The 23,922-nt window shown below is 62.2% G+C and overlaps 1 protein-coding gene across 1 annotated transcript; it reads left to right on the forward strand.

Annotated features, from left to right (window-relative positions):
• The first annotated feature begins 12,698 nt into the window (after positions 1-12,698).
• Positions 12,699-17,652, forward strand: PHB1 (prohibitin 1). Its single transcript, XM_068211983.1, has 7 exons — positions 12,699-12,716; positions 13,080-13,205; positions 13,476-13,637; positions 14,821-14,963; positions 15,878-15,994; positions 16,593-16,688; positions 17,256-17,652. Exons 2-7 carry the CDS (start codon positions 13,118-13,120, stop codon positions 17,466-17,468), a joined length of 819 nt encoding a protein of 272 aa, XP_068068084.1. The 5' UTR covers positions 12,699-12,716; positions 13,080-13,117; the 3' UTR covers positions 17,469-17,652.
• Positions 17,653-23,922: the final 6,270 nt, after the last annotated feature.

A 23,922-nucleotide genomic window follows, 5' to 3' on the forward strand; every position in this document is an offset into this window, starting at 1 on the left:
CTCCATCTGCGCCGGGCTGGGGGGGAAATTCCCGCTTCCACCCCAGCCCTCCGCGGCTCCTTTGGAGAAGGGACTCGCGGAATTCCTCACCGAATCACACGCGCCTCCTTTTTCCCGTCCCCAAAACAGCTGTGGCCCTTTCCCGGCTCCGTGAGGTGACAAAGAACCTCTTGAAGGTCTGCTGTCACCTCCTGGAATTAAACCCAAAGGCTCTGGGTTTTTTTTTTTGGGGGGCGGGCGGGGGGAATGAAACTCTCGGAGCGTTGCAACCCCTAAGGTCGCCCAAAAATTCACCCACCTGCCACTGGCTCTTGGGTGAGGCCGATCACTGTCCCAAAAAGCCTCGTGGCCGTCGGGAGGACCCAAAATCGACTCCCGGTGACGCTGCCGGTGCCAGCAGGGCACGGCGGGGCCGTGCCAGGGCTGGGTCCGTGCTGTGAGAGCAGCTCAGGGAGGGCTCGGCCCCGCTTTTAATCACAAAAAAAAAAACCTTCCACGGATTTTCCTGGCGGCTCTCGAGCTCCCTTCAGGCTGAGGGGGTCACGCATGGAGAGGTTTCCCTGCTGGAGGGAGCGCCGGAAAGGGCAGGATTAATTAGCGAAAGGCCAATTAGAGCTGGGTGAGACATCGCGTGCAGTCCCTCCCGGCCCCGCAGCGTTTTCACCCCCTCGTTATCTCCCTTCGGGCTCCTCCAGATTTCCCAGCGGGGCTCCAGGGGATGTTTCCCCTCTCCCTCCACCCCGGGGGCTCCGAAAGAGCCCCCAGAAGGAGCCCAGGTTAAACACTCGGGGCCTGAGCAGTTTTTAATGCTTTTACTCCAAACCGGGGTGAAATTCCCTTCCCGACAAAGCCGATCCCGCGGTGAGGGTGAGATAGAAATGAGGATGAATTAATAACACACCTCGGAAGTTATTCCTGTAGGGATGGGGTCAGTTATTCCATGGAAATGGGGCTGTTATTCCATGGAAATGGGGCTGCTATTCCATGGAAATGGGGCCGCTATTCCATGGAAATGGGGCCGTTATTCCATGGAAATGGGGCTGCTATTGCTGTAGGGATGGGGTCAGTTATTCCAGGGAAATAGGGCCCAGTTATTCCCATGGAAATGGGGCTGTTATTCCTGTAGGGATGGGGTCAATTATTCCATGGAAAGGGGGCTGTTATTCCTACAGGGATGGGGTCAGTTATTCCATGGAAATGGGGCTGTTATTCCTACAGGGATGGGGTCAATTATTCCATGGAAAGGGGGCTGTTATTCCTACAGGGATGGGGTCAGTTATTCCATGGAAAGGGGGCTGTTGTTCCTGTAGGGATGGGGTCAGTTATTCCAGGGAAATAGGGCCCAGTTATTCCCATGGAAATGGGGCTGTTATTCCTGTAGGGATGGGGTCAATTATTCCATGGAAAGGGGGCTGTTATTCCTACAGGGATGGGGTCAGTTATTCCATGGAAAGGGGGCTGTTATTCCTACAGGGATGGGGTCAGTTATTCCATGGAAAGGGGGCTGTTATTCCTACAGGAATGGGGTCAGTTATTCCATGGAAATGGGGCTGTTATTCCTACAGGGATGGGGTCAGTTATTCCATGGAAATGGGGCTGTTATTCCTACAGGGATGGGGTCAGTTATTCCATGGAAATGGGGCTGTTATTCCTACAGGGATGGGGTCAGTTATTCCATGGAAATGGGGCTGTTGTTCCTACAGGGATGGGGTCAGTTATTCCCCCCATGGAAATGGGGTCCAGTTATTCCCATGGAAATAGGGTCCAGTTATTCCATGGAAATGGGGCTTTTATTCCTACAGGGATGGGGCATGTGACCCCAAGGCTCCAAGCACCCCAAAAGCCCCAGGGCGGGAGCGATCCAGCGCTCCCCAAACTCCCCCAAACGCGGCTCCCGTTCCCCTCAGGGTGTCCCGCTCTGCTTTGGGTTTCTCTCCCTGGTTTCCAGGCCTGCAGTTCCTCCCTCCCTCCCCCGCTCTGGCAGCTCCCGGCCTCCCCCCTTCCCTTTTTCCCTTTCTTCCCGTGTTTTCCAGCGCGATCCATCACCCTGCCGGCAGCAGGGGGGATTCGGGATGAATCCTCGGGCCCTTATAAGGCCGGCCTGGAGGAATCTCCGGGAAAGCCGAGCCGGGCTGGGAAAAACAAACTCCAGAGAGAAACCAGGGCCCGGGCAGCTCCAAGAATCCCGGGGAGAAAATCCCGGGAATGGGGGACGGGCAGGGATGAGGGCTGGGGCCACGCCCGGCAGCGGCAGCAGCGTTATCGATGATCCATCGATCGCCCCGCGGCTCCTTCTCCCGGCCCGGCTTTGGGAACCGATTGATCCCGGGGTTGTTGCTGATGGATCAGGAATTCCGCTGCCGGGAGGAAACGAGTGTCAGTGGGGATGAGCCGGCCGAGAGGAGATTTTTTATCTTCCTTGGCTCAGGGCTGCGCTTTTCGCTGCGTTTGTTTTCAGTTTGGGGGTGGGGATTTATTTTAATTGGCTCGGTGCACGGCTGGAGTAGAATGAGATAAAGGCAGAAGGGAAGAGGGATGAATAGAATGGAACAGAAATGAAATAGAAATAAATTAGGGAAAAAAATAGAAAAAAAATAAATCAATTAGGAAAAAAATACAAGTAAAATAAACGTAAATTAGAAATAAAATAGAGGTAAATAGAATAGAGATGAATAAATAGAATAGAATAGAATAGAATAGAATAGGATTGAATATTCCCACTGGAAGGGCCCTAAAACAACCCTCTAATCCCACTGTGCAGCCCGGAGGAGATCCAGCGGATTTTTGGGCTCCTCCCAGCCCACTCCAGGCCGGGAGGTTCTCCGTGGCTGTGCCGGCAATTCCAGCTGCCCGCTCAGCCGTGCCTCAGTTTCCCCTGTGGAAGTGGGGGTGGGAATTTCACCTCCGGGTGGGATTTTCACCTCCGGGTGGGAATTTCTCCTCTCCAGAGCCTCTTCCCAGCAGTGACTGACGCAGGAGGGGGGAGCTCTTTTCCCAGCCCGCCGAGATGATGGGGGAACTTAATTGCTGCCTTCATTGCTTATGCAAATGAGCCGCGAGCATCTGCGGGAGGCGGCCGGGAGCGGAGCCGGGAGCGGAGCCGGGAGCGTGCCCGGACCCAGCCCCGTGTCCCTGCACATCCAGAGGGATCCGTGGGGCCGCTCCCGCCGCGCCCTCCCGGCCGCGCCGCTTGCACCACCTCAATTATCCCGCGATTAGTTTCGTTTTAATGAACGGTTTCCCAGTGGGACGGGGCAGCTTCGGTGGGAATTGGTGCAGGGAAGAGCCGAGGGAGGGGGCGGCGGGCGCTTTGGGAGTCAGGTGAGAGTTTGCCAAAGGTCAGGCAGCCGGGCATCGATCGGGCCGGGATAATCGGATTGGGACGGGCAGCGCTGTCTCGGCCCCGCTGGAATTCTCCGAGCCAGCTAACAGCGAGGAGGAAATTGGGTAAAAGCAATTTTATCCTGGCTTGTAGGAGGGATTTAATGAGGGCCAGGACATGACAGTGACAGGGAAAGCGTGTCCAGCCGGGAGAGAAGGGCCTGGAGCAGGGGAAAGATCCTGGAGTCACTCAGGGCTGCCTGGGGGATTTAAAGAGGGATCCCAGAGCTGGATTTATGGGGAAATGGATCCCTGCAACCCCTCAGGGTGTGCACAGAGGTTTGGGGACCTGGAGAGGTCCCGTGCTGGGCCGGGGGGGGCTCTGCCAGCCCCATGGAATTCTCTGTCAGTCCCATGGGATCCTCTCCCAATCCCATGGGATCCTCTCCCAACTGGGCTGAGCTGGGCAGGGTCCGGCTGGGTGGCCACTGCTCCCCCGCTGCCCTGGGGGATTTTGGCTGAGGTGTGGGATGCTCATCCCCGCTTCCACCCGTGAGGAATGCACCCACTCATCCATCCGTGGATCCATCACGGATCCATCCAACCATCATCCATCCATGGATCCATGGATCCATCAATCATCCATCCATCCATCCATGGATCCATCCATCCATCATCCATCCATCCATCATCCATCCATCCATCACAGATCCATCCATCCATCATCCATCCATGGATCCGACATCCATCCATCCATGGATCCATCCATCCATGGATCCTTCCATCCATCATCCATCCATCGTCCATCCATCCATCATGGATCCATCCATCCATCCATCCATGGATCCATCCATCCATCATCCTTCCACCCATCCATGGATCCATCATGGATCCATCCATCATCCATCCATCCATCCATCCATCCATCCATCCATCCATCCATCCATCATCCATCCATCCATCACGGATCCATCCATCCATTATCCATCCATGGATCCATCCATCCATCCATGGATCCATCCATCCATCATCCATCCATCCATGGATCCATCACGGATCCATGGATCCATCATCCATCCACCCATCCATGGATCCATCACGGATCCATCCATCCATCCATCCATCCATCCATCCATCCATCCATCCCTCCAAGCCCCGTTTCCCCTCCTGTGCTTTCCCGGGGCTTTTCCCTCCCCCTGTCCCTCCCCACCCCGGGATGTTCCGGGACAGACCCGGGGTCCCTTCCCAGGGGGGTCAGGGGGTCACTCCCGCCGCGCTTTCGCCCTCCGGGCCCTCCCGGCAGTCCCGGCCGGGGCCGGGCCGGACGCGGCAGCCCCGGTGAAACCCGAGCCGCGCCCTGGCAGTGACGGATGGGCCAGGGGCTGCTGCCCTCGCCGATCCGCCGGTTCTAAAAGCATTACGGCTCCCAGGCCAATAACGCCGGGGATTTGCTGAAGCCGCTTGAGGTCCCATTTTCCCTGGAACCCATTTCCATGGCATGAATCACCGAGCGGAATGAACTCAATTAGTCCAGACAGAGGCAGGAGATAAATCAGGGTCCCATTAGGAAACCTGGAGGGTAATTTATGGCCCCGAGCGGCAGCGCTGGCTGACTCCCTTCCCTGCCCATCTGCAACCCGCTCCGCAGCCGCGCCGGGACCGCGGCTCCCTCTCCCGGGGCCGGGGATGCTCCGGGGCGGCTCGGCCGGCCCAGCCCTGCCTTGACGGCTGACCCAGTTCGGAGCGTGCTCCTTCCCGGGCAGCCTCATTCACCTTCTCTGTGCTGTCATCCATCGCTGCTCTCCTGCTGGGGAGAAACCCGGAGCCTTCCTGGAAATCCGGGCTGGAATTTCCCCGATTCCAGCTGCTGAGGGCTTTAATCTGCCGAGCTCCCCGGGGCGCCTCCCGACCCATCCAGGGGCGCTCCTGGGGAGGTTGGATCCCCCTCAGCAGCCGGGGATGAGGGGAGGAGGGCGGGAAGGAGCTGGATGGGCTCCTCCAGGGAGATCAGCCCGGATTTGGGGCGGTCAGCCTCCCTGGGGAGGTTCTGGGTGCTGGGTCTGTGCTCTGCGAGCGGCAGCCCTGCCCTGGGCAGGAGCCGGAGCTGATTTTATCAATCATTCATCCACGGTTTATCAATCGTCATTATCAACCCAGCTGCTCCGGGCTCCTTCCAGTCGGCAGGGGGGGAGCGGGATCTGCCGGGTCCGACAATTCCTGGTGCAGCGGCAGCTCCATGCCCGCCCGAGGGCTCTGGGGGCAGCCCGGGGGCTCCCCCGCATCCCTCAGCCGGCATTTCCCAGGGCTCAAAAAGGATTTTTGCCTCCCGGGCAAAACCCGCGTTCAGTGCTGGCCCCGGGAGCCGCTCCAAGGGCTGGGAATGCCCCGCGCCGTCCTCAGCTCCTTCCAAAAAACAACAACAACAACAACAACAAAAAAAGTGCCAGGGGCTGCTTTTCCCCAGGGACAGCTCAGGTGCAGGGCTCGATCCCCTCAGAGTGACCGCTGGCTTTCCCCAGGGTTTTCCCGCAGCCAAGGGCAGCTTTTGGGTGACACAAACTTTGCCCCAGGGGATCCTTTCCTGCAGCCCGGCCTCCAAAAGTGGCTTTTTCACCTTTCCCCCCCTCGATTCCCCGTGCTCCGAGCGCGGCTGGATCCATCCCGCCCCTTCCCCAGGAGCCGCCAGCCCGCCCTAATGGGAGTCAGCGGGGAATTTGGGGGATCAATCGCGGGCAATTAACGCGCCCCGGAACCGGGGGAGGCGGCGGAGAGGTCCCATCTGGGCCGCTGCCGGTGCCAGGGAATGGCAGCGCTGGTTCGGAGCCATGCGGGAAGTGACGCCTGGGGAGCGCTGCGGGCGCATTTGGCACGGAACGGCCCCGGCCTGGCCGCCGTGAGAGCCGAGAAATGGAAGCGCTGGGGGGGCTCAGACAGGGCTGGGGCTGGCAAACCCTCCTTGGGCCACCGAACCCCCCCCGAGGGCCACCCGGCCGGGCTGCTGAAGGAAGAGGCTGTGCTGTGGGGGGAAAAGCAGGGGATGGGAGCACCACAGGGGTGACCCCCGATGTCTGTGACCCCCCGATGTCTCTGACCCCCCAATATCTGTGACCCCCCAATATCTGTGACCCGCCGATATCTGTGACCCTGATGTCTGTGACCCCCCCTACCTGTGACCCCCCGATATCTGTGACCCCCCGATGTCTGTGACCCTGATGTCTGTGACCCCCCCTACCTGTGACCCCCCGATATCTGTGACCCCCCATATCTCTGACCCCCCATATCTGTGACCCCCCGATATCTGTGACCCCCCGATATCTGTCACCCCTCGATATCTGTGACCCCCCAATATCTCTGACCCCCAATATCTGTGACCCCCCGATATCTGTGACCCCCCGATATCTGTGACCCCCCAGTGTCTGTTACCCCTCGATATCTGTGACCCCGCCAATACTGTCACCCCCCCAGAGTCTGTCACCCCCTGATATCTGTGACCCCCCGATATCTGTGACCCCCCGATATCTGTGACCCCCCGATATCTGTGACCCCGGTCCCTCCCTGCCCTCATTCTCAGCCGAGGGGCCCCGCGCTGTCCCCCCCGTCCCCCCGGGGCTCTGCCCGAGGCACAGGAGGCGGCGGGGGCTCCCTGACCCCGGGCTGGCTCCCGCTCCACAAAGCGCCGGATTGTTCCCCCCGGCGGCCGCCGCTGCCCCTGCGAGACACAGGAAAACGGGGGGGAGGCGTTTCCAGGGATTCCTGCGGGCCTGGGGATGCTCCGGGCGGATCCTGTGCCCCAAAGGGCTGCGCACCCTGGGGAGGCATCCAGCGTCCCCCATCCCATCCCATCCCATCCCATCCCATCCCATCCCATCCCATCCCATCCCATCCCATCCCATCCCATCCCATCCCATCCCATCCCTCCTGCACGGGAATGAGCAGGGACAAGGACAAGGACGAGGACAGGGATCCGGGATCAGGATCGGGACAGGGACAGGGATCGGGATCGGGATCAGGATCAGGATCAGGATCAGGATCAGGATCAGGATCGGGACAGGGACCAGGACAGAGATCAGGATTGGGATTGGGATCACGACAAGGACAGGGATCGGGATCAGGATCGGGACAGGGACAGGGACAGGGACAAGGACAGGGACACGGACAGGGACAGGACAGGTCCCGGGGCGGGGCTGTGACCGTGGCTCAGCGCTGAGCGCGGACTCGCCCCTCGCCAGGGCCCGATCGATCCCGAGGCTGAGGAGGGACCCGCCGGGGTCACCCGGCCGTGCGCCAGCACCTGGGACTAATTGCACTGAATAAATGAGCAATTAAGGGCGCTACGGCGGGACTGGAACATCCCAGACCTCTCGCTGACCCCCGGGCAGTATCCCTGGAAACGGCCGCACCGGGATGCTCAGCCCGGCCGGGACCGGCGGCACCGGGGCCCTCGGAGCCCCCCCGGCGGCGGAAGCGGCTCCGGCCCCACGGGCAGCTGGAGAGGCCACACTGAAGTGCCTTTGTCCAGCGAGGGCAGGATTTACCCCGGAGGGCAGGATTTATCCTAGGGAGAGCAGGATTTGTCCCGAGGAGGGCAGGATTAACCCAGGGAGAGAAGGATTTGTCTTGGAGCAGGCAGAATTCGCCCCGGGGAGGGCAGGATCTGTCCCGAAGAGGGCAGGATTTACCTAGGGAGGGCAGGATTTACCCCGGGAGAGAAGGATTTGTCTTGGAGCAGGCAGAATTTGTCCCGGGGAGGGCAGGATTTACCCCGGAAGAGCAGGATTTGTCCCGGGGAGAGCAGATCTGTCCCAGGAGGGCAGGACTTGTCCTGAAGAGGGAAGGAATGGGGGAATTTTGGGGAATTTTGAGGGATTATGGGGTTCCCCCCCTCCAGGCCGAGTTTCCCAGCCCCCGCTCCCCAGCCCCCGCTTTCTCCCCGCTCCAGGGCATTAAACCCGAGCCCAATTCGGAAGGAAATGAAAAGCTGCGCGGCCGGGGAGGGTCAGAGGTTCAGGCGCTAATGCAGGGGATCGGGTTAGGATTCATTAAGTCATTAACTCCCTTTTAATTGCAGCCCTTTCCGCGGACGCCGTTTTACCTGCGCGGGGACCGCGGCAGCTGGGAGGGTGGCACGGGCGCCTCCCGCGGTGTCCCCGCGCTCCGGGAATGTCCCCAAGCCCCCGGGATCGCCTTTTGGTGCCCAGACCCCTTCGCTCCGCAAATCCGCTGCGAGCCCGAGGAAGAGGAGGATGGGGAAAGGTGGGAACCGCAGGGGCTGCGGGGTTTGGGGGGCTGCGCTTTTCCCTGGCCCTGCCCCAATTTCCTTGGAGCTGACAATTCCCAGCCCCCGGAACCTTCTCGGATAACGCGGCCGGTGCCAGCTGGGGAGGAAACTCGGTTAAGGGCCGGTAGCCACCGGGGAGAAGCGAGAAGCCCCGGCCCTGGCGCCCACCGGGCCGCGGGGACCCCGGGCCGGCAGAACGGGACGGTCCCGTTGCCACCGCGGCTCTGCGGGCACCGCCCAGCCCGGCACCGGGGGCTCCGCTCGGGGCTGCACCCCGGGTCACTCCCTGGTGGCATGGGGGACAATCCCGCTGCTCCCCAAACCCTCCGCCATCTCCCAGCCCCAAATCTGGTCTGCCCGGGGCTCCCGGTGCCCGCCCGGGGGGGATTTTTGGCTTCCCCGGGGCGAGCCGGGTGAAGCTGTCTGAGCGGAAGGCAGGCTGGGTTTTAAAGCAGATTAATTGAGCTGCAGTGCGGGGCCGTGTGGACAGAGTTCAGAATGCAAACAGCCCTAATTCGATTTCTCTGACTTGCAAATCGCGGCAGGGAACTCGGCCGAAATCACATTAAGGCCGTTTCCACTCCGAGCCGTGTCCTCGCAGGGCTTTAATGCAGTTTCACTAATTTAATTTAAACGCTTATTGAGCCTAATTCGGGTTTGTGCCGGGTGTGGGGCTGGGCTGGGACCCCCGGGAAGGGCTGGGCTGGGACCCCCCGCGAAAGGCCGGGACCCCCGGGCTGGACTGGGACCTCCAGGAAGGGCTGAGACCCCCGGGCTGGGCTGGGACCCCCAGGGTGGGTCGGGACCCCCGGGAAGGGCTGGGCTGGGACCCCCGGGAAGGGCTGGGCTGAGACCCCCGGGAAGGGCTGGGACCCCTGGGAAGGGCTGGGACCCCTGGGAAGGGTTGGGCAGGGACCCCCAGGATGGGTCGGGACCTCCAGGAAGGGCTGGGACCCCCAGGGTGGGTCGGGACCCCCCGGGAAGGGCTGGGCTGGGACCCCCGGGCTGGGCTGAGACCCCCGGGAAGGGCTGGGACCCCTGGGAAGGGTTGGGCAGGGACCCCCAGGATGGGTCGGGACCGTCCTGGAAGGGCTGAGACCCCCCGGGCTGGGCTGGGACCCTCGGGAAGGGCAGGGACCTCCCTAAGGACGGGCTGGGTGGGAGTGGGATCAGCGCCAGCCCCACACCGGATTTGGGGTGGAAAAACCCCAAATCCTTCCACCCTCCCGGGCGTGGCCGTGGCCCGGAATCCCCGCGGGTCCCCCCCGGCCCCGGGGCTCGGCGGGCGCCTCGGCGCTTTCGTGCCGCGGAGTTTTCGGGGAGCGGGGGGGTGGAGAAGAGGAGGCGCTTTGTTCCCAGCCCGGGGGGGACAATGAGCCCTTCTTGAGCCGCCCGCGCTGCCCGCCAGGAAATGTCCCCCAAAACGGGACCGCGGCCTCGGGGAGGGGCCCAGCGCTGGTTTGGGGCGCGGTTCTGCTGCCACCACCCCATAACGGGGCTCCAGACCAATTCTGGGGCGCGGTTCTGCTGCCACCCACCCCATAACGGGGCTCCAGACCAATTCTGGGGCGCGGTTCTGCTGCCACCACCCAATAACGGGGTTGCGGCGCTGTTTTGGGGTGCAGTTCCACAGCCATCAGTGCCAGTGGTGTCTCAGCTCAATTTTGGGGTGCAATCCCACAGCCAACCCCAAGAACACGCTCCCAGCTCAATTTTGGGGTGCAATCCCACAGCCAAGTCCAGTAACGGGGTTCCAACTCAATTTTGGGGTGCAACCCCACAGCCATCGCCCAAGAACGCGCTCCCAGCTCAATTTTGGGGTGCAACCCAAAGAACGCATTCCCAGCTCAATTTTGGGGCCCTCCGTGGCCCCCCCGGCCCTTCCCGGGGTGCTCCAGCCCCTGACACCATCCCGGACCCCACATCCCCACCCCACAGGGCCGGGACAGCTCGGGGGGTGCGGGGGACACTCGGGGTCCCCCCGGTGAGGCCAGCGCGTGTCACCCGTGCCCCCCGTGACCGGGGTCCCCCACAAAGGGACCCCACAAAGGGACCCCACGAAGGGACCCCACGAAGGGACCCCACGAAGGGACCCCACGAAGGGGCCGATTCTGCTCCCGCCGGCGATCCCACTGCTCCCATCCCAAACACCGGCCCGGGACCAGCAGTGGCCACGGGCACGAAGCTTTGTCCCTGTCTGTGGTAATGGGGAGAGCTCATCCCGCGTGGGAAAGGGAATGGGAACGGGAATGGGAATGAGAACGGGAATGGGAACAGGAATGGAACGGGAACGGGAATGGGAACGGGAATGGGAATGGGAACGGGAATGGGAATGGGAACAGGAATGGGAATGGGAACAGGAATGGGATTGGGAATGAGAACGGGAATGGGAACAGGAACGGGAATGGGAACTGGAATGGGAACGGGAACGGGAATGGATTGGGAATAGGAAAATGAATAGGAATGGGGAGAGCTCATCCCGCATGGGAACGGGAATGGGAAAAAGAATGGGAACAGGAATGGGAATGAAAATGGCAATGGGAACAGAAATGGGAACGGGAACGGGAACAGGAATGGGAACAAGAACGGGAATGGGAACAGGAACGGGAATGGGAACAGGAACGGGAATGAGAACGGGAATGGGGAACAGGAACGGGAATGGGATTGGGAATGGGAAAATGAATAGGAATGGGGAGAGCTCATCCCGCATGGGAACGGGAATGGGAAAAAGAATGGGAACAAGAATGGGAATGAGAATGGCAATGGGAACAGGAACGGGAACAGGAATGGGAATGACAATGGGAATGGGAACGGGAATGGGGAGAGCTCATCCCGCATGGGAATGGGAAAAGGAATGGGATTGGGAATGGGAATGAGCAACGTGAACCCGGCACGAGCGAGGATGGTGCAAATCCCGAGCCATAATTCCCAGATTTAATGGGATTTACCCTGTTGGATCCAGCGGGGTCACCTGGGAGCGGAACCCGCCGCGGGCGCGGGGGTGGGGTGGGTTTTTTTCCCCCCTTTTCCCCCGTTTTTCGGGATTCCGGAGCCAAAGGGGAGAGCGCTGCTTCCCTCTAGCGGCTCCGGGGACAGGAGCGGACAGGCGGGGACACGGACCGGGAATGTGCCCGCAGGGGAACTGCGGCTCCAGGGACAAGGGAGGGACATTGAATCCCGGTGTCCACGGCTCAGGAAAGACAGGGAGCTGCTGGGAAGGGCCCGAGGGAGGCCAGAGAAATGATTTGGGGTCTGGAGCACCTCGGGTGAGGAGACAGAGGGAGCTGGGCCTGGTTAGATTGGAGGAGGGAAGGCTGAGAGCGGGAATATCCCACATTTCTATGGAAATGTGTGAAATATCCATAGAAATCTGTCACTGGAGAGGGGATCCCGTCAATGCATGAAAATAACCTCAGATGTCCATGGAAATAGCTCAAATATCCACGGGAATCTGTGACTGGAGAGATTCCCACCAAAGCATGGAAACATCTCAGATATCCGTGGAAATCTCTCGTTTCGGGAAAGGGATCCCACCAAAGCACGGAAATACCTCCAGGAGGTGCCAGACTCTGCTCAGCGGCGCCAGGACGAGGAGCAATGGCCAGAAATGAACCACAAGTCCCGCCTCGGCAGGAGGGAGAGCCGTCCCTGCAGGGTGGCCGGCACAGGTGACCAGGAAGGGCCTGGGGACATTCCAACCCCGCCGTGTCACCTGCTCCAGATGACCGTGCCTGGGCAGGTGCCCCTGCCGGTGGGACCTTCGGAGGAGCCGTCCCAGCTGTTCCGGCGTTCTGGGGGCGGGCAGAGCTGCCCCGCCCGTGTCCCCCGCGTGTCCCTTGTCCCCGCAAGCCCCCCACGCGCCTTCCCCCGCCAGGACTACATCTCCCAAGAGGCCAAGCGCGCGGCGCGCCGCTCCGGCCAATAGCGAGCGGCCTTGCTCAGCCGGCGGGCCGCCGCGGGGGTACACCGGAATCTAGAGGCCGGCCGGCAGCGGGCACGGCAGCCGGGAACTACGCATCCCAGAGAGCCACGGGGGGCGCGGGCCAATGAGGAGCGCGCGTCTTGGCGCGGCGCGCAGGCGCGCTGGGGAGGGGGGCGGCCGCGGATTCATGTGGAGGTCAGCGGCGCGGCGGGAGCGGCGGTGGGTCCGGGCGGCCGGGGCGCCCGGGCCGGGCCCTGAGGCGGGCGGAGACAGCGAGGCCTTGGCCCCTGCGGTGCCCCCGCTGGGGGCGAGCGGGCAGGGGGAGGCCCGGGGGGCACGGGCGGCCCTGGAGGGGTGCCCGGGTGCTGCGGGGCCGAGCGCGGGGAGGGTGGCGGGAGGGAGATCCCCGGGGCCGGGGGGACCCCCGGGGCCGGGGTGTTGGTGGGGCAGAGGGAGCCCCCGGGCGGCGCTGCCCGGTACGGCCTGGGGCCTCTGGGCAGGGCTCGCAGCCCCCCGGGCGCGCCCGGCGAGGGCTGAGCGGTGCGGGGCGGTTCGCAGCAGGGCTCCGGAGCGGCGGCTGCGGCTGGAGCGCTGAGATGGCGGCCAAGGTGTTCGAGAGCATCGGGAAGCTCGGCCTGGGCTTGGCCGTGGCGGGGGGAGTTGTCAACTCGGCTCTTTACAACGGTGAGTGGGACGGGCTGGTTTTGTGTTTCTGTGCGAGTCTCGGCGCTTTTACTGCCCAGTAAAAGCAGAGCGAGGCCTTGCAGTGCCGCGGGCACCGTGAGCTCCTTCCTCCGAAAGCCACGGCGCTGCCCCGTGAGGGGCACACCGCGGGGCCCTGGGGCTCCGCCCGCAGCTCCTCCGGGCTCGGTCGATGAACGATGCCGTTCATTTCCCGCCGTGCTGCTAATTAAGGCTCCCAATCAAGGCCCTGACTGCTCTTTCCCTCCGCAGTGGACGCAGGGCACAGAGCTGTGATCTTCGACCGCTTCCGCGGCGTGCAGGACGTGGTGGTGGGCGAGGGGACGCATTTCCTCATCCCCTGGGTGCAGAAGCCCATCATCTTCGACTGCCGCTCGCGGCCCCGCAACGTCCCCGTCATCACCGGCAGCAAAGGTGGGTCCGGGGGCATCCAGGGGCTCGGGTTTGTCCTCCTGCACCTGGAATCCTGGTCCTAAAGGCCAGAAGCTGAGCAGGGTGCACCCCAGCGTGAGGTAAGGGTGATGGAGCATGGGGACAGGTGACCAGGAACGGCCTGGAGCGTCCCTCTGCGGGCCCACAGACCCCAAGCCCCCCTGTGTCACCTGCTGCAGGTGAGCCTGCCCTGGCTGGGTCCGAGCCCAGCTGCGCCAGGGGCAGCCAGGAGTGGTTTGGTCTCTTTGATGAAGAGCAGCTTGAGGAGCTCTTCCTTTGGTCCCAAATATTTAGGGTTGGGAGGGGCCTCTGGAGATCCCCCTGCCCAAGCCGCCCCTTGGCTGTGGTGATGCCACACGTCCCCCTTTGACAGGGGAGTGGTTTGAGGTTTTTAATACAGGACATAAAGGTTGGAGAGCTCTTCCTTTGGGTCCCAGATAATCTGGGGCTGGAAGGGACCTCTGGAGATGCCACGTGTCCCAGTGTGACACAGGAAGGGTTTGATGGCTTTAACTAAAGAACTCTTCCTCTGGGGCTGGGAACCACTGAGTCCTGAGCAGCTGGGGATGGGGGGGACCTTTGGAGCTCACCTGGGCCAGGTGACACGGCTGGGGTTGGGATGGAGCTCACCTGGGGCAGGTGACACGGCTGGGGTTGGGATGGAGCTCACCTGGGCCAGGTGACACGGCTGGGGTTGGGATGGAGCTCACCTGGGCCAGGTGACACGGCTGGGGTTGGGATGGAGCTCACCTGGGCCGGGTGACACGGCTGGGGTTGGAGGGACCTCTGGAGCTCACCTGGGCCAGGTGACACGGCTGGGGTTGGGATGGAGCTCACCTGGGGCAGGTGACACGGCTGGGGTTGGAGGGACCTCTGGAGCTCACCTGGGCCAGGTGACACGGCTGGGGTTGGGATGGAGCTCACCTGGGCCAGGTGACACGGCTGGGGTTGGGATGGAGCTCACCTGGGCCAGGTGACACGGCTGGGGTTGGAATTCCCCCTGTACAGCAGCGCAGAGCAGGACCCCAGAGGGGAACAGGGCAGCGAAACCAACTCACTTTTCCTGGCAAAGCGGAGCTGGGGAGTTCACTGGGCAGCTCGTCCCTGCTCCTGCAGCAGCCCGGGGAGCTCGGGGCCGCTCCCTGAGGCAGCTGCTGCCCCCCAGACCTGCAGAACGTGAACATCACGCTGCGGATCCTGTTCCGGCCCGTGACGGCGCAGCTGCCGCGCATCTTCACCAGCATCGGCGAGGACTACGACGAGCGCGTGCTGCCCTCCATCACCACCGAGATCCTCAAGTCCGTGGTGGTGAGCGCGCCCTGGGCTGCCCCGGCCTCTCCCGGCAGGGAGTGGGGAAGGGGCCGTGCCCTGGGATCGCGGAATTCCAGCCTGGTTTGGGTGGGGAGGCGTCTGGGAGCTGCTCCAGCTCCAGCCCTACCCCTGGCCTGGGACACTTGCAGGGGTGGGGACTGCAAACCTGCCCGGGAGGCCCCTTCCGTGGGGACATTCCTGCTGCTGTCCTCACTGGTGCAGCCTGGGGCTGTGTCTGGTCCCTGCCTGTTCCCAGCAGTGTCCATCCCGTTCCCAGCAGTGTCCATCCCGTTCCATCCCGTTCCCAGCAGTGTCCATCCCGTTCCCAGCAGTGTCCATCCCGTTCCATCCTGTTCCCAGCAGTGTCCATCCCGTTCCATCCCGTTCCCAGCAGTTTCCATCCCATTCCCAGCAGTTTCCATCCCATTCCCAGCAGTTTCCATCCCATTCCCAGCAGTTTCCATCCCGTTCCCAGCAGTTTCCATCCCATTCCCAGCGGTGTCCATCCCGTTCCATCCTGTTCCCAGCAGTGTCCATCCCATTCCATCCCGTTCCCAGTGGGGCCTATCCCATTCCCTCCCATTCCCAGGGGTGCCTATCCTGTTCCTAGTGGTATCTATCCTATTCCCTCCCGTTCCCAGCAGTTTCCATCCCATTCCCAGGGGTGCCTATCCCGTTCCCTCCTTTTCCCTCCCGTTCCCTCTTTATCCCTCCCGCTCCGTCTATTCCGTCCTATTCCATCCCGTTCCCAGCAGTGTCCCTCCTTTTCCCTCCTTTTCCCTCCTTTTCCCTCCTTTTCCCTCCTTTTCCCTCCTTTTCCCTCCTTTTCCCTCCTTTTCCCTCCTTTTCCCTCCTTTTCCCTCCTCTCCCGTCCCGTTCCCTCCCGTTCCATGCCGCTCCCTGCGCTGCAGGCCCGCTTTGACGCCGGCGAGCTGATCACGCAGCGGGAGCTGGTGTCCAGGCAGGTCAGCGAGGACCTCACCGAGCGAGCGGCCACCTTCGGGCTCATCCTGGACGACGTGTCCTTGGTGAGCTCCGCCTGTGCCCCCGGGGGTGGCCGGGGGATGGCGGGCCGGGCGCTCGGGCGTCTGGACACGCGTGTCTGTGTTTGGGAGGACGTCGAGGTCACGGGGGGCAGCCCTCGGTGGCCTCTGGGTGGCCTCAGCCCTGCCTGTGCTGGGGTTTTGTAGCCCCACAGGAGCTGCTCAGGGGGGTGGGTTGGGCTGCAGGTGCTTTGGGATGGGGCAGCAGCTCCACAGGCACCCCGGGAAGCACCAGGAGGGAGAATTCCCACTGGGACAGCAGAAAATTCCCACTGGGACAGCAGAAAATTCCCACTGGTTCCTCTGCTAAGATATCCAAGGAGGGAGCTCTGCCCTCCCGGCTCCCTGTAGAAATAGAATTTGTCCTGCTGGGAGCACAGGGCCGGGCAGGAAGCCTCTGCAGCAGGTGACTTTGTTTCTGCCGAAGGGGAATTTGGACACTTTGTTTCTGGAGCTTTCCCCTGGGCTCGGGTGTGGGATTTCTGTCAGGGATCCCGGTTTCCGTCCCCATGCCGGTGTCACCGTGGCAGCAGAGCTGCTGGCAGCTGTCCCCGCTGTGACCAGGTTTGGTTTGTGCCCCCAGACCCACCTGACCTTCGGCAAGGAGTTCACGGAGGCGGTGGAGATGAAGCAGGTGGCGCAGCAGGAGGCAGAGCGGGCCAGGTTCATCGTGGAGAAGGTACCTGCTCCTTCCAGGGGGTTTGGGATTGCTCTGCTCTCTCCTTCCCTCTCCAGGGGTTTTTCCTTGAATATCCTGTGCCAGCCTTCCTGGAGCACCGATCAGAAATGTTTTCCCCAATATCCAGCTCAGAAATGTTTTCCCCAATATCCAGCGTGAACCCGGCTGGAGAAGGCTCCTCCTCCCGCCCCACAGTGCTGATTGCAGCCGTGCTCACTGTTTGCTCCTGGCTCATCCCTGCTTGGATCCACTCTGGATCATCTCTGGGGGTCTCCAGCAGCAGAGTGGGGTTTTCATCTCTTGTGTCAGCTCACATTTCAGCTGACTGCAGACCTCTGGCTTTGGGAGCATCCCCAGGGAACTGCCAAACACTGGGGATCTCCGGGTGGGACGGACAGGCCGAAAAATCACCAAAATTCACCTCAAAATTGCCTTTTTTTCCCTTTCCCAACAGTAGGCAAATTGGTTATTTTTTATCCCACACTTCAACCCAGTTTAAAGAGCACCACCCTAAACCAAAACCCTTTCTCCTGTCCGTCTGTCCGTCCGCTCCCGTTTCCCCCTCAGGCCGAGCAGCAGAAGAAGGCAGCCGTGATCTCCGCGGAGGGCGACTCCAAGGCGGCGGAGCTGATTGCCAACTCGCTGGCCACGGCGGGGGACGGGCTGATCGAGCTGCGCAAGCTGGAGGCGGCCGAGGACATCGCGTACCAGCTCTCGCGCTCCCGCAACATCACCTACCTGCCCTCGGGACAGTCCGTGCTGCTGCAGCTGCCCCAGTGAGCCAGCCAGCCCTGGCAGAGAAACACCAAAAAAAAAAAGAAATAAAGAGGGGGGGAAAGGAAAAAAGAAAAAAAAAAAAAAATCATTGCAGTTTCCTCGCGGAGGAAACGGAAATTTGGAAGTTTGGAAATCGGAGGGATTTATTTTTTTCGGGTGGGTAATCAAATAAAAGCAAACGCTGGCGACACCAGGCCTGCGGTTCCTCCCCTGCGCGGTCACGGCACGGCCTGAAGTGACTCGGAATTTGGGAGTTGAGGAAAATTTGGGAATTCAGAAAGGGTTTGGGAATTGCCCCTTTCCAGGCAGTTGGAGCAGCAGGAGCAGAGTTTTCCTGGGATGGAGCCCAGGCGAGTCCCTGGCCAGGGGCGCTGCCTCGATCAGGGCTCAGAGCTGCCTCAGTGCCTTCAGGCTGGCTGGGGCTGTGCCCTCCTGCAGCCCTGGACTGGGACAGCTCAGCTCAGGGCCCTCAGCCACGCCAGTCCCTCCAGGTGTCACCTGAGAGCTGGGGACAGCTCAGCTCAGGGCCCTCAGCCACGCCAGTCCCTCCAGGTGTCACCTGAGAGCTGGGGACAGCTCAGCTCAGGGCCCTCAGCCACGCCAGTCCCTCCAGGTGTCACCTGAGAGCTGGGGACACCTCCTCAGGGCCCTCAGCCACGCCAGTCCCTCCAGGTGTCACCTGAGAGCTGGGGACACCTCCTCAGGGCAGGGGCTCTGCGAGGGTGACAGGAGCAGAGATTTCCTCTGGCTCTGTGCAGGAAAACTCTTCTGGGACTGGGGATCTCCTCCCCGTCCCCCTGAGCTGTCCCTGTCCTGCCCCGTGGGCTCCTGTGCCAGCCCCTCGCTGCTCCAGGGGCAGAAACCCTCTGTGCCATCGCTGCTGTTTTTCCCGAGGGGAGCTGTGAGGAGGGTGTGACAGGTGAGACTGTGTAACCAGCCTTCAATAAATGTCACAGTCCCAAGGCTGGCACCGTGGGTCGTTGCTTTTTTTCGTGCTGCTGTCTCGGGAGGAGTGAGGGTTGGGCTCGCTGGGGCAGGGCTAGCTGGGAAAAGTCTTGGCAAAGAGGGATCGATCCTGGCAGAGCCTGGCATGTGAGTCTGAGCTGCTGTAAGCAGGTAAGAGTGTCTCATTGTGGGGGCTTTGCCAGCCACCCTGCCTGGGACTCCAGCACTTCCAGAGGTCCCTTCCAACCCCAACTATTCCGTGATTCTCCAACAAATTGTCCGGTTTAGCACAAAAATGGTTCCGCAGGTGAGCGGTGGAGGGGCAGCTTTGCTGCTCACCGTGACAGCAACAATGGGAGGAGGTGCCCTTTCCCAGGGGTGCCCTTTCCCAGGGGTTCCCTTTTTCCCCCCTTTTCTCATCTTTTCCAGAGGTGCCCGTTTCCAGGGGTTCCTTTTCCCCCTTTTTTCCCACATTTCCCCCATTTTTTTCCCCCTTCCCCCCGCCCCCCCCGCCTTTTTTTTTCCTGTGCAGGACACCCGACCAGGAGGAAGAGGAGGAGGAAGGCCGGGCTGTTTCCCACCGGCTGGCAGCATCGGCTTTGCCCGGGGAGACCCGCGGTGCCCAGCGGTGTCCCCGAGCTCCGGTGGGGACAGCAGAGCCCCGAGGTCACCCTGCCCAGGCCAGGACGTGGACAGAGTGTCCAGGGGGGGAAGGAGAAGAGCAGGAGCTGCCTGAGCTGCGTCAGGAGTCCCTGCTGCCCCTTGCAGCTCCCAGAATCATCCCCGGCGTTTCACTGCTCCAGCACTCGGAAAGCTGCAAACCCCGGTTTGCCCTGAGCCTGCTCCCAGCCCTGCAGCCCGCGGAGCTCTGCTCCTTCCCACCTGCCCGAGCTTCACCTGAACCCCAGGAATCCCCGAGCTCTGCTCCTTCCCCACCTGCCCGAGCTTCACCTGAACCCCAAGAACCCCCGAGCTCTGCTCCTTCCCACCTGCCCCAGCTTCACCTGAACCCCAGGAATCCCTCAGCTCTGCTCCTCCCCACCTGCCCGAGCTTCACCTGAACCCCAAGAACCCCCGAGCTCTGCTCCTTCCCCACCTGCCCGAGCTTCACCTGAACCCCAGGACCCCCCGAGCTCTGCTCCTTCCCCACCTGCCCGAGCTTCACCTGAACCCCAGGACCCCCCGAGCTCTGCTCCTTCCCACCTGCTCGAGCTTCACCTGAACCCCAAGAACCCCCGAGCTCTGCTCCTCCCCACCTGCCCGAGCTTCACCTGAACCCCAGGAACCCCGAGCTCTGCTCCTTCCCCACCTGCCCCAGCTTCACCTGAACCCCAGGAATCCCTCAGCTCTGCTCCTTCCCACCTGCCCGAGCTTCACCTGAACCCCCAAGCTCTGCTCCTTTCCCACCTGCCTGAGCTTCACCTGAACCCCAGGACCCCCCGAGCTCTGCTCCTCCCCACCTGCCCGAGCTTCACCTGAACCCCCAAGCTCTGCTCCTTTCCCACCTGCCCCAGCTTCACCTGAACCCCAGGAATCCCCGAGCTCTGCTCCTCCCCACCTGCCCGAGCTTCACCTGAACCCCAGGAATCCCCGAGCTCTGCTCCTTCCCACCTGCCCGAGCTTCACCTGAACCCCAGGAATCCCTCAGCTCTGCTCCTTCCCACCTGCCCGAGCTTCACCTGAACCCCAGGAATCCCTCAGCTCTGCTCCTTCCCCACCTGCCCGAGCTTCACCTGAACCCCAGGAATCCCTCAGCTCTGCTCCTTCCCCACCTGCCCGAGCTTCACCTGAACCCCAGGAATCCCTCAGCTCTGCTCCTTCCCACCTGCCCGAGCTTCACCTGAACCCCAGGAATCCCTCAGCTCTGCTCCTTCCCACCTGCCTGAGCTTCACCTGAACCCCAGGAACCCCCGAGCTCTGCTCCTTCCCCACCTGCCCGAGCTTCACCTGAACCCCAGGACCCCTGAGCTCTGCTTCTTCCCCACCTGCCCCAGGTTCCCTCAGGAGCCCCAGGAACGCCTGGCAATGGCTTCAGGATGTTAGAAAACAGCTCTGAGCTTTCGGGTCCTGATTAATCCGTGCTGGAGGGAAGGGCTCGGCAGCTGTTCATCTGCAGCGCTGTGGTTTTGGTGGTTAATGGCAGCACAGACTGGTTTTGGCTTCCTGGGAGACTTTTCCCTCCCTTTTTCCTTCCTTGCTGGTGGCCGGGAGCTGAGCAGCCAGCCGGGCTTTTGTTCCCCGAAAACAAACGGGAAACTGAAACTGCCGATTTCTTCCGTGCTCAGCGTCCCCTGAGCCCGGCTCAGTGACAGACAGCCCGCCCGGGGTGAGGGGACACGGCCGGGAGCACCTGAGGCAGCCTCTTGGGCAGCCTCTGGAGCCACCCCAGGTGGGGCAGGGCCCAAACCCGGGATAATTCCTGCCCTGCAGTGAGCTGGAATCATCTCCCAGGTGGGGCAGGGCCCTAACCCGGGATAATTCCTGCCCTGGAGCCAGCTGGAATCATCCCCCAGCTGGGGCAGGGCCCAAACCGGGATAATTCCTGCCCTGCAGTGAGCTGGAATCATCTCCCAGGTGGGGCAGGGCCCAAACCCGGGATAATTCCTGCCCTGGAGCCAGCTGGAATCATCCCCCAGGTGGGGCAGGGCCCAAACCCGGGATAATTCCTGCCCTGCAGTGAGCTGGAATCATCCCCCAGGTGGGGCAGGGCCCAAACCGGGATAATTCCTGCCCCGGAGCCAGCTGGAATCATCCCCCAGGTGGGACAGGGCCCAAACCGGGATAATTCCTGCCCTGCAGTGAGCTGGCAGCTCGGGGAGAGCAGGGGATGGGGAGGAGTTTCCTCACGGCTTCCTCTGTGCTGTTTGTACCCGAGGGAATCCAGCAGAAAATGTCCTGGGAAAAACAGAGGGGTAGGAGAGCAGGAATAACGTGGGAAAGAGCAGGAATCACATGGGAAAGAGCAGGAATCATGTCCCAGGTCAGGCTGGGAGATGGGCAGCGAAAGGACTCCAGTTAAACCAGTTTGTTCCCCAGCAGCCAAGGACCTGCACTCCTGTGATGCTGACGTGAGCAGAGGTGTCCTTTTCCACAGGCACAGAAATGCCCAGCACCTGCCGTGGCGACATTTTTATCTAGTGATTGCTCCAGCACGAACTTCAGAACTTCCCCGTGAGGAATCCGTAGAGTGCTTAACTTAAAAAGGGGAAAAAAAAAAAAAAAGCACAAAGCCAAGGCTAACCAAAGGGGAATTTAATTTTTTGGTGTTTTTCGTGCAGAGGCTGCTGGCTCTGACGGTGAACTCGTGTTCCCCAGGAGCCCAAAGAGAAGGAACAGCCCCACACGGAGCTGCCAGCGCTCCCCAGTCCCAGCACCGGGAGATGCTGCTGGCTGTCAGCTCTGCTGGTTGGAGGCAATTAATCTTTAATTGTGCCTTTGGACTGGGAAAGGGAACAGGAATTTCCTCTGCTGTAGCTTCTCCTCTGCAGCGACACGGCCTCAAAGCTCCGTGGCGGCTCCCAGGGCTTCCTGTGGCAGAATCCAGCAGGAAAATCCCTTTGTTCCCCTTCTGCTTCCTCTCCCGCTGCTCCAGGGCATCCTGAGCAGCAGATCTGGAGGATAACCCTGGAGCCCGGCTGGGCTGCAGAGCTGGAGGTGCCAGCACCGTCTGTGCCTCAGTTTCCCTTCCCAGGATCCTTGAGCAGCACCAAGGGCTCTTCTCTTTTGGGGAAGGAGAAATTGCATTCGCCTTCCAAGGAACAAAAAAAAAATCCCCGAAACTCTTCTTCCTTCCATCTCCAAGGCAGGGAATTCCAGCACATCCTCACCCAGAGTCATGCAGCAGCAGCACCTGCCCCAACGCCCTGTCCCTGGCTGTCCTCCAGGAGCTGCACCGCACGGGGCTGAGACGGAGCAGTGTCCAGGCACTCCAAGGGGACCATTTCCAGCAGAGACTGGGACAGCTCTGACTGGGTCAGCGTGTCCCCTTCTGCTCCAGGAACAGCTGGGGCAAGGAGGAAAACGGGGAGCATTGTTCTGATCCCGCCCCGGGGCTTCCCCAGCCCGCCCTGCCCTTTTAACTCCCTGCTGAACTTCGCCTCTGCGAGCCCCAATCCCCGCGGCACGGGCAGCTCAGGTCTGGGGTTTGTGCTCAGCAATGCAGAGCAAGTCAAACCCTCTGGAATTTGGCATTTGCAGCTCCGGGGGCGCCGAGACGTTTTGGCAGAATCTCAAAGCCAGTGCCCTCCGCCGTGGGGGGCACTCGCAGGTGAGGAAGCAAAGCCACGGGTGGAGATTGCGGACTGAAGGATTCAGGAGAGGAGCACAAAGCTGAGAGCAGCCCTGAAGTCCTCGGGGAAAACAGCGGCGCTGCCACAGGGTGCCCCTGGTGCCCTTCCCCCTGCCGGCTCCCGCTGCTCTCGCTAATTCCTCCGCGGCTGCCAAACCCAAACCACAGCAGCGCTGTCCCCTCCTACACAGCCCCGGCAGCGGTTTTGGGGCTGCGGCCGGGGCTCTGCAGCTTCCCGGGGGCGGGGGCACCTGCGGAAGGCAGAGCCGGCCCACACCTGTCCCCAGCTACCTGCCACAGGCGCTGCTTCTTGTCGCGTCGCCCGCGCTCGCCAGGGCGCAATCACGAAAGCGCAGGCTAGGCTGGCGTTAAGCAGTTATTAGCGTGCTGAGGGGAGAGCGAGGCCGGGGCGAGCGGGAGCTGGGGCTTGGCACCGACTGCTCCGGGGCCTTCAGGGCCCGAGGGGCAGCTCCGAGGGTGGGAGCCAGCCCCGCCCGCCCTGAGGGCCCCGGGGCTCCGTGAGGGCTCGGCCACGGCCTGCCCGCCTCACCTGGCTGCGCTAATTACGGCGGGCTCGCTAATTACCCGCGCGGAGCAATGGGCTGAGGGGCAGCCGGGGCGCCCCCCCTTACCCCGCTCCATCAACCCCCTCACACAACACCCCGCACCCCCCGCCGTCACCTGCCGGCGCTAATTAGGGCACGGTCGCTAATTAGGGCACGGTCGCTAATTACCGGCGAGGGGTAACGAGCCCGCTCTCTCTCTCTCTCTCTCCCCGCGCATGCGCACCCCCCCCGGCCTCACCTGCGCCCCGCGCGCCGCCGCCTCAGGTGAAGCGACGGCGGGAAAGGGGCGGGAGCGCGGGAACGGCCCCCGGCGGCGCATGCGCCCCGCGCCGCCTCCCTCCCCCCCCACCCCCGACCCGACCCGCGCGTGCCCCCGTTCCACCCGTGCGCGCTCCCGCGCTGCCCCCCCCCACCCCCCAACCACCACCACCCCCTCCCCGGTGTGTGTCACCCCCAGCCCGCCGTCATCCGCCGTCCCCGCTGCCCTCGGCCTATGCTACGGGGCGGGTTTTTTTTTTTTTTTTTTTCTTTTCCCCCCCCTCCACAGCGCGCTCCCGCACACGCGCACTTACACACTCACTAACCCCCCCCTCCCCTCCCCTCCCCTCCCCAGCCTTCCCGGCCCTGCAACCGCGGCCTCGGCCCGGGCGCGCTCCCG

Source organism: Anomalospiza imberbis, chromosome 22 (genome assembly GCF_031753505.1).
Source record: "Anomalospiza imberbis isolate Cuckoo-Finch-1a 21T00152 chromosome 22, ASM3175350v1, whole genome shotgun sequence".
Lineage (NCBI taxonomy): Eukaryota > Metazoa > Chordata > Aves > Passeriformes > Viduidae > Anomalospiza > Anomalospiza imberbis.

Coding starts and splice junctions, on each gene's coding strand:
- PHB1 (XM_068211983.1), top strand. CDS start 13,118: ATGGCGGCCAAGGTGTTCGAGAGCATCGGGAAGCTCGGCCTGGGCTTG. Junction 14,964..15,877: donor AGATCCTCAAGTCCGTGGTG/GTGAGCGCGCCC, acceptor CCTGCGCTGCAG/GCCCGCTTTGACGCCGGCGA. Junction 15,995..16,592: donor TCCTGGACGACGTGTCCTTG/GTGAGCTCCGCC, acceptor TTGTGCCCCCAG/ACCCACCTGACCTTCGGCAA.